This window comes from Lissotriton helveticus, chromosome 2_1 (genome assembly GCF_964261635.1).
Source record: "Lissotriton helveticus chromosome 2_1, aLisHel1.1, whole genome shotgun sequence".
NCBI lineage: Eukaryota > Metazoa > Chordata > Amphibia > Caudata > Salamandridae > Lissotriton > Lissotriton helveticus.
In genome coordinates, this window is record NC_136059.1 from 1,058,745,665 (window position 1) to 1,058,758,983 (window position 13,319).

Here is a 13,319-nt window from a genome sequence, read left to right on the forward strand (position 1 = left end):
GTGTCGGACGATGCCACTCCGGCTCAGTGTTAGAGTTGGGGATGAGGATAGTGGCACTGGTGGCCATCAGCAGTGGCAGAAGTGCCGGCCTTGGGATCGGCATCAGTGCACGGTGCAGCAGTTGGGGAAGGCCTTGGGGTCATGGTCCTGCTAAAGTCACCAGAGGCATACAAGGTGCGGGTGCGTCATCGGAATCTGTTGGTAACAGGCGCAGCAGGGTTTGAAGTCGGCCTTCTTTGGTGACATTTCTGCCACCCCAGGAGGTAAACTTCAAAAAGACTGACAAAATATGGAAAACAACTAGCAAAAAATGACTACGGGATAGCTTTTCCTGGATCTGCACTGGTTGGCGCGGAGAGAAAATAAATGACATCAGGGCGCCTGGGTGTCGCCTAAAATGGCACCGTGCACGTCACTTCTGGTGCGGATGATGCCAGCGATGCCACGCCGAACTGAACGATGCCACCTTCCGGCACACAAGGGCACTGCTCATAAAAAGTTTGTGGATCCATTCAGGCACCTGGGGATAATTCAAAGGTAAGGAATCTGCGGCTAGAAGTCTCTATCAGATAAGCCTAAAGAGGGTTGAGGAAAACAACATAGAAAATACGTACAAGAATCTGACTTATTTCACCGCTGTGATTTTCACATGTCCAATTTAATGTTCTGGAGCCTGCTGGATCTTCCCATGTGTACAATGTTGCTTTGCCAGGAAGAAGTTTGTCCTCCTTTTCCACAGAAGAGCTGAAAACCAAAGGAGTAACAGAATTAGTTTAATAGTAGATTCACACAAAAGACAGGGTAGAATGCCTGCTGAACATCAAAGTTCTCAACTGGAAGGAACAATTACTTGCTTCTATCAGTGAACACATTGACCTAAGTAGTCCAGTTAACAAGCATTTTTCTGGAATATAATTAAAATAATCAACAGCACAAATCAAAGGCTGCCTCAAGCCTAAGGAAAGGTGTGAAACGAACAATCAGATGCATATTTAATACTTTTTTCTCCATATTGTTTCCTCAACATTTATATGCTAGTAGCATGCTATGCAGGAGATGATGATTATTTTTCAAGTGACTCCCCAGAAAGTATCATGAGCTTTTGGTGCATTTCTTAGACACATTGAAAAAACTACTTTTGTATAAATAACCCCCATTCACACCCTGGTAACAGATGGTGAACTCAGGAAATGTTATACTATATAAGGTAGCCAAAGTAAGAGATTGGCCCAATTCACAAATTACTGTTCAATCATAAGTGTCACCAGTGTAATATACATTCAGTAGTTCCCAGTCTGATTCTAAGAATTTCTAATCGTAACCCGCACGTACTAAAGCATAAATCTGCAATGTTAGGCAATTTGCCACAGTACGAAGCATACAAAATGGAGAAGGGGCAATGGATGGAGATTGGGAATACTTGGAAAGCACACAAAGTCAAACGTTTCTGGATATTCACAAATACTTCCAGAGCATTTTCCCACCATACATGGACACCTAAGTTAAAGTGAAAAACTGTTCTAATAAATGTGTATTTAAGGTTAAGGTTGAAAAGGGACTCAAACATTCCCATTTTCTCAGCAGGTGGGGGTGAAGGAATTTCTTCAGATAGGAAATTCATCAGATGGGATTCTTCCAGATGAGACCTGGCTACATTTGAGAAACGTTTTCATGAGTACGATTCCACTGAAGGGCTCATCTCAAATAACTGCCCATCATTAAACCAGATATACATACAAGCCACATGGTCCTGTATGGCTAGATGGGAGAAACTAATGGGTAAGATTTTCACAAAAGACCAGTGGTAAACATAGTGGCGGGACCTACAGGGCCATCCCAGTGCACAAAATAGCGAAATGCTCTACAAACATCTTTTTAATTGGTACTTTCACTGAATAATCTCAAAACAATGTATCTTAGGCTGGATGGACAATGCTAAAGAGGCAGCAAGATTGAGGGGCGGAATTCATATTCAGTGAGCACTCTCAAGGTTACCAACCTACTGGGCAATACTGGATACCAATGAATGCCGAGATTATTGTTTTAGGTTTGATGCCCACACACATGACAAGGATCACAAAAAATGTCCAACTACTCACAACGCATATCCTACTGGTGGCCAAACTAACAATAGCAGCCCACTGGAAGAAATTAGTTAGTGCCTACGCTATTAGATTGGTCAAGGCGACTCTTTGATGATAACTATCCAAATGCAGACACATGATTTGTTAGATGACTGGAAAACAATTGAGGATTCCTGAAGCCTCTCATAGTCTATCTATGAGGTCAAACACCATCTCTGCCATGTCCCAGGACTTGAGGGCTTTAAAACTCTTTTGGGATCATTATCTGACTTGATCACACTGTGTTGAATGACTGATGAGTAATCCACAAGGTTAAAAGTGAGTCAAAATGTTTTTTTTATCTGCTATGCAGTGGGTTGAAAATCAAACCAGTTTCCCATCTAAAAAAGATGTAATTTGTAGATGAGCTATACCTGGTATTCTTTGTCTAGTTGTATTAAATTAATAAAATATTGTGGAAAAATGCGTATAACTACACATTTTCCATAGCTCTAAAGTGCAGCAGTCGAGTGAGGGGAATTTTATATTTATCTAAAGACACTAAGAGCACACTTTTGTGAATCCCTGGAAATAAGCACAATATAAAATCCTTAAATGTAAACGTATGACTCCTGCTGGTAAATGTTTTCCGAATGGGCACAGAATTTCGTCTGGAGAGTGACTCTCGATGAGCCCTCAATGAGGTGAAAAATACCTACACTATTTCCTCATTATTCATCTACCATGTGGTTTCAGTTTTAAATGTATTAACTGTATCTACAGGTTTACACTTTTTAAAAAGTATTTTTATAACTTTTCTGGTTATACATCTGAAAGTGTGTGCGTTTCTCCATAACTATTACATCTGTAACGTTAGCTCTTGTTTATTATTCATTCCGGGACAAACAGTCATATGTTTGGCTAGGGCTTTCTCCCATGTGGTTCTATCTCCATCCATGTGTGCCATAAGATTTGAGAGTAGTGTTTTGTAGAGCCATGACATTAGTTTGGGCGCCCCAAAATTAAGGAGGTTCTATAAAATGTCATGCGTTGCGGGTTCTGTCAATACCATCTTCCATGTAGCACGTCTGGCACCAGTAAGGACATCATAGGGTAAGAATAGGGAATGCAGCAGATTGTCCTTGTCTACTAGGGGACTGTAAGACGGAGTACCCGGTTTTTATAGCAGTCCCCCACAGTGAGTATCCAACTCTCGGTTCTTCGGGACGTGAAGTTCCCCCTCAGGGCTCTTGGAGTCCCACTAACAGGAGCACCCTGGCATATGGAGGCCTATTCTTTTTTTTCTTAACTATCTTCTTCCAGGTGCGTCAGACTGGATCCGGAAAGTTTTTCGTCAGCTGTACCCCTGCGCGTCGGTAGGTGGCGTTGTGCGGCTCCGCGTCCGTCGCTGGCGTCGTAAGCGCCGAGATGACGTCACGGAGACTACTTAGGCGCCACCCATGCGCGCTGACGTCAGTTCTGTACACGACTTTCCGCGAAAGAAATGCAGAGCCAGGCAAGAAATTGACCACTGGTGCCATGAAACTAGGGCCCTGAAAGGGATGACCTTAACTCTAGAATCAGTTCGCATAACGGGGAGGATGGGTGGAGCGGTAAGGAATCTATCACTAACTAATGTCTCTTACAGATATATCGTTACACAAGTAGTAACTTGTGCATCTGAAAAAGACTCGTTAATGATGTACAAGTTACTTACCTTCGGTAACGGTGTATCTGGTAGAGACGATTCTAGCCGCAGATTCCTTAACGTAGATTTATCCCCAGGCATAAGACTGGATCCGGATTTTTTTTTTCCAGCATCCCTGCGCACCAAGGCGACGGCATCACGCGGCTCTACCCAGGCGTCGTCCGTGTACGTGATGTCAGCGAGGTCACATAAGTCCCGCCCTGGCGCCTCTACGTCAGTTTTCTTCTGAGAACTTTTCCGCGCCACAACGCGGAGCCAACAGACAAAACTGTGGGATTATGGGAACAGTGTGCGAAAGAGCAGAAAAAGTGGAAAAGAATGGTGACGAACAACACCATAAGGAGCAGTGTCAACACCACAGCAGCCAAAGGCAGGAAAAGAAAAAAACAAAATACAGCCCTGAACAGCCACCCCGCCAGGACATAGAGAGTCCCCTCTGGAGATAATGGAACACAGGCAAAATTGTCAAAACAACATACAGCAGGACTACAACCCCAACCAGGGGCTATGAAGGGGAAACTGGTCTCAAGACAAACAGGAACAACAAATCCCCAGGGAAACCCCAGCACAGAGTGCGCCCCCCCCACCCAAAGGAACAAGGGCAAAGCACGAATAGATGACCCCCAACCCAGAAGGTAGCAGAGGGACCAGAACCCCTAGCAACCAGGGAAGAGGAAGGGAAGGGGAGAAAGTGAAGAAAAGCCCCCAACCTGGACCAGAGCGGAGGGGCACAGGAGCACACAGAAACCCAACCTCTAAAGAGTCAAGAGGAGGAGAAAACAAGGACAGAACAACACACCCTTTCAAAAAAGCGAAAGAATGCACTCAGAGAAGCTACAGCCTCCCACCAGGAGGCTAGCGCAGAAGACCAAGCTAAGGGCTCTCGCAGAACGGGGAGGAAGGGCGGGCCGTGAAGGAATCTGCAGCTAGAATCATCTCTACCAGATACATCTTTACCGAAGGTAAGTAACTTGTACATCTGATAGAGACTACTAGCCGCAGATTCCTTAACATAGAATAGATACCCAGGCCATACCCACGGGGAAAGAGGGTCTGCGGAAGGGCCCCACTGGCCTGGACATAACAGAGCGAGGAGCCTCGTCCCTGCAGGCAAGGGGGACCCCCATAGCAGAAAGACACCGATCCCACGGGGGGAGGGGTGGGCGGGGGAAGGAAAAAGGAGAAACAGGAAGCCCATTCCACTCAACAGAGAAAGCAAGGCTAGGCAAGGGGAGGCTGAGGCACCCCACGTCCTGACGGGGCTACAGAACCGCCATCCAAGGCCAAGGCAAGGAAGGGCAAGAAAGGCAAGAAGAGCAACCCAGAGGCTCCAATGAGACATGGAGAAAGGGGGAAGAACAGCCTGGGGCACCCAGGAAGACCATTAGGCTGTGCCCCAAAAGAGGGAGGGACACAAGAACCTACCCAACTCCCAGGCCAGCAAACAGGAGGGTGAAGAAGACCCGGACACACCACAGACAGGGGTACGCCCACATGACCAATAAGGAGCAGACCAGAGTCACGACCCAGGCCGCAGACAACAGGGCAGACCTGACAAACAACGCAGCAACCATAGAGAAGGACACCTCAGGGCGCCTTCCAGGAATTCACATCCAGCACAAGAAAATTGCACCAGCAAGTACACCAGCGCCATGGATGGCAGATAACTAGCTATATAACAGCTACCAGTACCCCACATAGGGTATGTTAGTCCCAAACATGGGAACCCTCTTAGGAAGAACTTCCGCAGCAGAGGACAACTGAAAGAGCTACGGAGAAAAAAAACCTGCAGAAGGCTTGTCAAGAAGCCAAGAAAAAAACAGGAGGCCTAGTCAGTGCCAACCTGGTGTGAACAACTTCAATAAAACACACACAGAAGAAGAGCCGGCCAGCAGCCAACAAAGCCACAGTCCCAACAAAGAGGACTCTCTATCAATCAATAAAGAACATTTATAGAGTGCGCTACTCACCCGTGAGGGTCTCAAGGCGCTGGGGCGGGGGGGGGGAGCACGCTGGGGGTGCTACTGCTCGAATAGCCAGGTCTTGAGTTGTCTCCTGAAGGAGAGATGGTCCTGGGTCAGACGTAGGTGGGTGGGGAGGGAGTTCCACTCTCAGGCATATGAAGCACACAGATCACACAACGGGGGCGACTCCTACTAAAGAACAGCTCACAAAATCCAGGCCAACCTACAGGTCACTGAGGGGAGAAGAAGGAGGAGGAGGAGGAGGAATAGGAGGAGGAGGAATAGGAGGAGGAGGAGGACTGAGCCCGGCCAAGAACCTCCGGATGGCCGAGTCCGCTGGGGCGTGGAACAAGAGGGTGCCATCAAAAGAAAGATCCACCAGCCGCTCTGGCACATTCTCCGGGAACACACTGTCCCAAAGCCAAGCATGGCAACGAAGGGCAACTGAAGAAGCCATGGCACGACCCAGCACCTCCGAGATATCCAGAGCGGAGCAGAAAATAAACGATGATAGCTCTCGGCCATCTAGCGCATGGTGTCGCAAGTCAACACCATACCCTCATGCGAAGCTGCAGATCCAAGAGACTCCGCTGAGGCCCACAAACAAGACGTGGCCCTAGCCAGCACACATAAGGTGTTAAGGGCCCTTAGAGCCGAACTGGTCGAGGCAAACATACTGCGGACCCAGGAGTCCAGCCAGCGAGCCTCCTGGGAGGGTGGAGCCATCAGCAACGGCAGGGAAGGAAAGGCGGTCGCAAGAGGGGGCCACTGGCAAAGGCGTGAAGAGAAAGACACACTGGGTTACGAGGCGCTAGAAGGTGCCGGTGCAGAAGGTGTTGGGGCACCGGATCCCCTGTGGCGGGGCACCCCAAGTCCCCGTCAGCAAAGAATGAAGCGAACCTTCAAAGGGGGCAGCAGCTCCCTCCCACCAGAGCCCTGGTGAAGAACCTCCAAAAGATGGTCCGCGGGGAAATAGGCAGCCGAATCTCCCATGCGCAAAATTCCCACAGCCGTGGAAACAGCACGAGCGAAGGCCGCAACCGCCTCCGTAGGGCCCCGCGGTGGAAAATGCAACTCCCCCGTGGGGGACGGCTGCAAACTAAGACGTCCATCCCCCAGACCAAGCGGAGCGGGAAAGGGCCAGGCCCGAAAAGCAAAAAGAGGTGCCGAAGAGTGGGGGACCTACGGTTCCTCCGGTACAAACCGCGGACGCGGTGACGACAAGGAGCCGTCTTTGGATGACGCCGGGGAGAAAGCCATGACGCAGTGGCCCGTCTCCGGTGAAGACGACACCAGCAGGCACCCAACCTCTGAGGAAGAGGGGACGTTCGAGGACGAATCCACTATCTGACGACTGTCTGGTGCGGTAGAGTCCGCAACCTGGCGCAGGGCGTCATCGTCATCCAACACCATAGGAGACGCCGGACAGGTCTCCGTTCCATCACACGGCGCCGGGGACTGGCGCTGGGGCCGAGGTAGTCAACGGGCGGCACCGGAACGGTGGCGACTTGACCTCCTACGAGGCAGCCGCCTGCACGGAAGAACAAGAAACACCTGGAGAGCGACAAGGAGTCCCCCGCCAGCCTTGACCCATGGGGGGACGAGAGGGATTCGTCGACCCCAATGGCGGCGCCAAGGCCGACTCGACCTCCAGTGAGGCAGCCGCCTGCGTGGAGGTGCGAGAGGAACTCGGGGATTGACCGACCCCCGTGGCGGCGCCACGGCCTACTCGCGTGGAGGGATGAGAAGAGCCCGGGGAGGGACGAGGGCCTGTCGAAAGGGCCGAGTGGGGCTCGAGGATGCGACCAGAGCCCCGGAGATCTCCCGCGACACCACAGGGACTCCGGCAGAAGTTTGCGGTGAGGCAGAGGCGCCGTGGGCCAAAGGTGCGACCTCCGAAGGGCGGCACCTCAACGGCACCACATCCTCCAAGCCTGGAGCCGAACCAGTTGGCACCGAGGCTGCGCCGCGGAGGGCCCCGCATGGCGCAAGGGATCTGCCGACGTCCCAGAAGGCGAAGGAGGAGGAGGAGAAGCCAGCAAGGCCTGTAAAGACGGGGCATATGTATCCATTTGGCTCTTGACGTCCCCTCACCAGGGAACGGTGGATAAGGGGACGATACGCGGGGCCACATCACCCGCAGAGAGCCCACGCCCCCAAAGGCCGGAAACCAGCCCTCTGGGACAAACAGCGACACTTACTGTTGGACTTGGCCCTTCTGGCAGGTTCACCCCTAAACTTTTTGCTTTTAATTGTGACATGGTGTTAGTGATTTTGGCTTCGGCGCACTTTACCACTGTGTCCCAGGGTAAAGTGCGTGCGTGTAGTGAGGTTGGCCTGCCCTCCCATAGGAATGCATGGGGAATGTATGTGTCCATGGTAGTTCCGGATGCCTGGGGAGTGCAAGCTTGAGTTTGGTATGTGCGGACTCGTGTGATTAAATGCTGCGCGATGATGTGTGCGGCATAAATGTGTCTAGTGCGGAAGTGCCACTTCTAGAAGTTGGCCTGTCTGTGTAATAAAGGTGAATTCCCTGTCTGGCTTGTGATTGGCTGGAGCTGGCTGGTGAGCCTGGCTCCAAGAGTCAGGATGGGTCTGCCCTGGTGGTGAATAGGGAGATTGACAGCCAGATGGGTGGGAGGAGTGCACCTGGGACCTGAATAGGGCTGGGCTTTCCCTACACAATGCTGGCTCCGCCCCCTGTGGTGTGTCTGATGTCCCTAGCCTGGCCAGTGAATGGGGAGAGGGGCTGAGCATAACAGAGTGCTCCAAAACCAGCTGCGACTGGTTTCCCCCCATCCTGCAGCCTAGACAAAGGAATTCTGTGAATAAGAAGGGGCTGTGAGCCCATGCAAAATGTTCTCTTACTGATCCTAACTTGGAGGGGGCCTGCTGCTGCTGGGCGCCAGGAGAACCGCGACTGGGGGACTGCCTCCCTGCCTGGAGGGCCCTGTGAGCTGGCCCCTGGGCCCAGCCTTTGCCCCCCTACCTTCCTGAACTTTGCCCTGGACTTTTGCGTACCTGAAGCGACTGGGAAGCGCTTGATTTCTCTTCTAGGGGAGCGCTGTGGTTCCAGCTACAGCCCGGGGCTGCAATCCCCTTATCCCCGAGGGATTCCCCGGCGTGGCGTGGGATCCCCCCTTTTTTGCTTTCATTCCGTGCAGGTGCCCACCCTGCGTCTTTGGGTATTTTTCATAATTTAATACGGGTGCCCACCCCGTTTGAGTTTTTATTTAACCGGGTGCCACTGTCTGTCTGTCTGCATCAGAATCGCCGATTTTCTAGAGGGAGCCTACCCCTCGTTTTGACCCCAGAGATCACCGCCGCAGCACCGGGGCCGAGAGCAAACTGAGGAAGCAGCCGCCAACGTCACCAAAAAGCCACGCTGGGATTGGCCCCAGCCGGCAGAGACTCCTCCCGCGTCACTGGTGGGGAGTTCCGTGATTGGTTCTCCCCGGGAAGGCTTCCCCAGGCGCCCAACCCAGAAGCCCCGGCTGAGGAGAAGCTGTCCTGAGCCTCGCAACCTCTATCTCTAAAAGTCCCGGTCCCGAGACGGGGGACCGGGTGAAGCGCGGGCTGTGTGAGACGCGGGGCTCCCATGCTTGGAGAGAGCCCCGCATCAGGAAAGAGAGTCAACGGACCCCGCGCTCCAGTCCCAGGTGAGAAGAGGGAACCCAGGCCCGTTGTTGAGGGCTGCCCCCACCCACGAGAGGCTCCAGGGGACATTTGCTGATTCCGAGTCCCCCTAGCGGGACTCCAACGTCAGGGACATTTTGTTTAGAGCCCCGTGGCTCCCACTTCTTTGGGGGCAATTGTCTAGAGCCCACGAGAGGCTCCTGGGCATTGTTATTGTTTTGAGTCCCCCGAGCGGGTCTCTACTGATTGCGGGGGCAGTTCCTGGTGGTAGAGCGGCCCCGGTTGGCAGCGAGCCGCTCTCCCAGGGCAGCAGCAATTTTGTTTCAGAGCCCACGAGGCTCCCGGGGCACAGTTGATTTCGAGCCCACAAGGCTCCACCGGGCATTTTGTGCATAGAGCCCACGAGGCTCCCACGTGGTTTTTGGCCCCTACTATTCTTTAGAGCCCCAGAAGGAGAGCCAGGAGGCACGCTGGTGCCAGGCTCAGTTCTCCAGCTGCCCTGCACTTAGTGGGCAGCTGCTTTGTTTAGGCCTGATCTTTTGCGCAATCTTCTGTGGCTGCCTGCGCAACCTGCCCTGACTTTGCTGGACACAGGGCATTTCAGCCCCTGAGAGGCCAAGGTGGCCTAGGGACAAATCCATGTGTTGTGCCCTTGCGTGGGGTACATGGTTATGCCCTATGTGATCTTTTGCGCAAATGTGATTACCTGCCTAATGTGATTGTTATGTTATATGCAATGCTTTTATCCCTATACCCCTAAATGTATTTTTATGCTTAGGAGGGTGTTTTCCTAATATAGGTGATACTAGTGAGTTCATGGTTCCCTGCGTGATATTTGCCCAAGGTGTTTAGGATTGCGTAGGTGGTACTTACCTTTTACCAGTGGTTACTGGTTGTGTGCTACATTTGCCATTTGGTGCTACAGTTATTATATGTTCTATGTGCTAAGCGTTATCCCTACAAAGTGCTAATTCTACCAAGTGCTAGTTCTAAAAGTGCTTATTCCTGACAGTGGCCCACTTGGCCCTGTCCCAGGTACATAATCCCCTGTAAATTCTGCCGTGCCTATGGCACATTGTAAAGTGTGTGTTTATTATCTAATGTGTTTGGTATAATACAAAGGCTATTTTTATATATACCTTGTGTGGAGTTTCTTTTGTGGTGGGCCTTGGGTGTTGTTGCTGGGTGCGTGCGCAAATACTTAACCTACATTGCCTCCGGGATTAGCCTTACTGCTCGTGTCACATTACCTAGAGGGTGAGCAGGGGTTATCTTTGGCGTGTAACTCCCTTGCCCTGACTAGAGTGGTGGTTTCTGCCTGGCTTTGGCGCAAGCCTTAGCCAACCGGAAATCGCCATGTCTAACACTTACCCACAGGGGAGTGATGCTCTTGCGGCACAGGAGATGGATGAGGACGACTGCGACGATGACAACCACTCCGAAAACCCTATCTCGACATGCGGGACAAGAGAAGTTTTATGCGGCCTTCCCGCCGTGACTTCGGCTTCAAACGCTGACACGCCTCGCAGTCCGTAGAGCCGTGATCCTCCCCCAAGCACCACATGCAAATGAGGTGAGGGTCTGTCATCGACATCAAGCGCCCACAAGACGAACACGTCTTGAAGCCCGAAGGCATCCGCGCACTGTTCCCAAAACATACCAAATTCGAAAAGGAAAAGGGCATAAACAGGCTCAGAGCAGAAAAGGATAAAACTGACGTAGGCACCCCGGGGCGGGACTTATGTGACCTCGCTGACGTCACGTAAGCGGACGATGCCTGGGTGGAGCCGCGTGATGCTGTCCCCCCGGCACGCAGGGATGCTGGGCAAAAAATTTCCGGATCCAGTCTTACGCCTGGGGATAATTCTACATTAAGGAATCTGCGGCTAGTAGTTTCTATCAGATAGATTCCTTACCTTAGAATAGATACCCCAGCTATACCAACCCCGGTTGTGGGTCTGCGAATAAGATTACACCAGAAAGTCATGGAGAACAGAACGGCCAGAGAAGCCGTCTCTCCGGACTTGACTGTCAAGGCAGTAAATGTGTGAGTTCGTCCACCCTGGCGTTTAGAGAACAGGCCAGGTGTTGAACCACCAAGGTAATGCCTTGATGTTCCAGCCATGTCCGGAGGCGCAGAACCTCCTGACATAGGGTCCTGGACCCTACCCCACCCTGTTTGTCGCAATACCACATGGCGGTGGTGTTGCCCGTGAACACCTGCACCACACTTCCCCGGATAGAGGGAAGGAATGCCTTCAGTGCAAGTCGGATCGCCCGCAGCTCCAAAAGGTTTATATGGAGCCGGGACTCCGCCGGAGACGAGAGGCCTCTGAATTTCGCCTCTCCCACGTGGCCTCCCCATCCCAGGAGGGACGCATCAGTCACCACTGTGTGCTCCGGTTGGGGAAGGGAGAGGGATCTACCACTGACCCAATCTGGATTTGTGAGCCACCACTGCAACTGTTGAGCAGTGCCCTCCGAGATATGGACATGATCGGACAGGTTGCCCTGATGCAGTGCCCACTGGAACTTCAGGTCTCACTGCAGAGCCCGCATATGCCATCTGGCATGTTGCACTAGCAGGATGCAGGAGGCCATCAGGCCCAGGAGCCGGAGGGTCATCCTGACTGAAACCCGGGATAGAGGCCGAAAGATCGGAATCATAGCCTGAATATCCCGGACTCGCTGCTCAGGAGGATAAACCCGAAATTACGTCGAATCCAGAACCACTCCGATGAAGAGGTGCTTCTGAGAGGGACTCTCAGGTGCGACTTCGGCACATTGATGGTGAACCCCAGCAAGTGCAGGAGGTCGGCCATAGTCTGAAGGTGGGTGACGGCTGCATAGGGCAAGCCTGCCTTCAACAACCATTCGTTGAGGTAGGAGAAGACTGACACCCCAGACCTGCCCAGATGAGCTGCGACCACCGCCATCACTTTCGTGAACACCCGAGGGGCGCTGGTAAGGCAGAAGGGGAGCACAGCAAACTGATGATACTCCTGGCCTACAGTGAACCGCAGGAAATGCCGGTGGGCCGGCAGGACTGGGATGTGAAAATATGAGTCCTGCAAGTCCAACGCTACCATCCAGTCTCCAGGGTCTAGGGCAGCCAAGACCTGAGCCAGAGTCAGCATTTTGAACTTCTCCTTCCGGAGGAAGCGATTAATGTCCCGGAGGTCCAGGATGGGACGCAGGTCCTCCTTGTCCTTCTTGAGTACCTGAAAGTAGTGGGAATAACAACCACGCTCTACTTCCTGCTCTGGAACACACGCGATGGTCCCCTTGGCCAAGAGGGCCATGACTTCCTGTTGGAGAATAACCAAATGATCCCCCAACATGCGGTGGCACCGAGGTGGCATAGCTGGAGGGAAGGACTGAAAGGGAAGGGAGTAACCCTCGTGGATTATCTGCAGCACCCACTTGTCCGATGTGATATCGCGCCTGTGGGGGGAGGTGGTGGCGGATCCTGCCACCCACCGGCGTGGAGTGCCCTACGAAGCTCACACTAGGAAGGTTTGGAGTCAGGAGCAGCGGGGGTGGAGGTGGGCTGATCGGCATGATGATTCCCAAACCCGCCTTTGCGGAAGCAGCGACCATGGCTGCGCTGAGGCTGTTTCTGCACAGGCTTGTTGAAGGAACGTGCCTGGGTGCCTCTGCGCTGGCCACGAAAGGAACGAAACCCAGGAGTACCGGATTCTTTGCAGAAAGACCCAAGGACTTGGCTGAGGCCTGCGAGTCCTTGAAACGCTCCAGTGCACTGTCAGCCTTATCGCCAAACAGGCGGGAGCCATCAAAGGGCATATCCAGCACTGGGCAGGAACCCAGTCGAACGCAACAAGGCGTGGTGTCGCAATGCCACCGTGGTAGAAATCGCCCTGCCCATTGAGTCTGCGGTGTCCAAACCACACTGTATGGTGAACTTAGCCGCATCCTTACCCTCAGCAA

General features: G+C 52.5%; 1 protein-coding gene across 2 annotated transcripts in view; it reads right to left on the minus strand.

The window, feature by feature from the left end:
• The window catches only part of VPS13A (vacuolar protein sorting 13 homolog A), a 2,196,319-nt gene that overhangs the window by 837,242 nt on the left and 1,345,758 nt on the right, over nt 1-13,319 (minus strand). For both annotated transcript variants that reach the window (XM_078675860.1, XM_078675861.1), the window contains exon 53: nt 615-744. In XM_078675860.1, the coding sequence (XP_078531986.1) occupies nt 615-744 (130 nt within the window). The remainder of the gene's footprint in view (nt 1-614; nt 745-13,319) is intronic.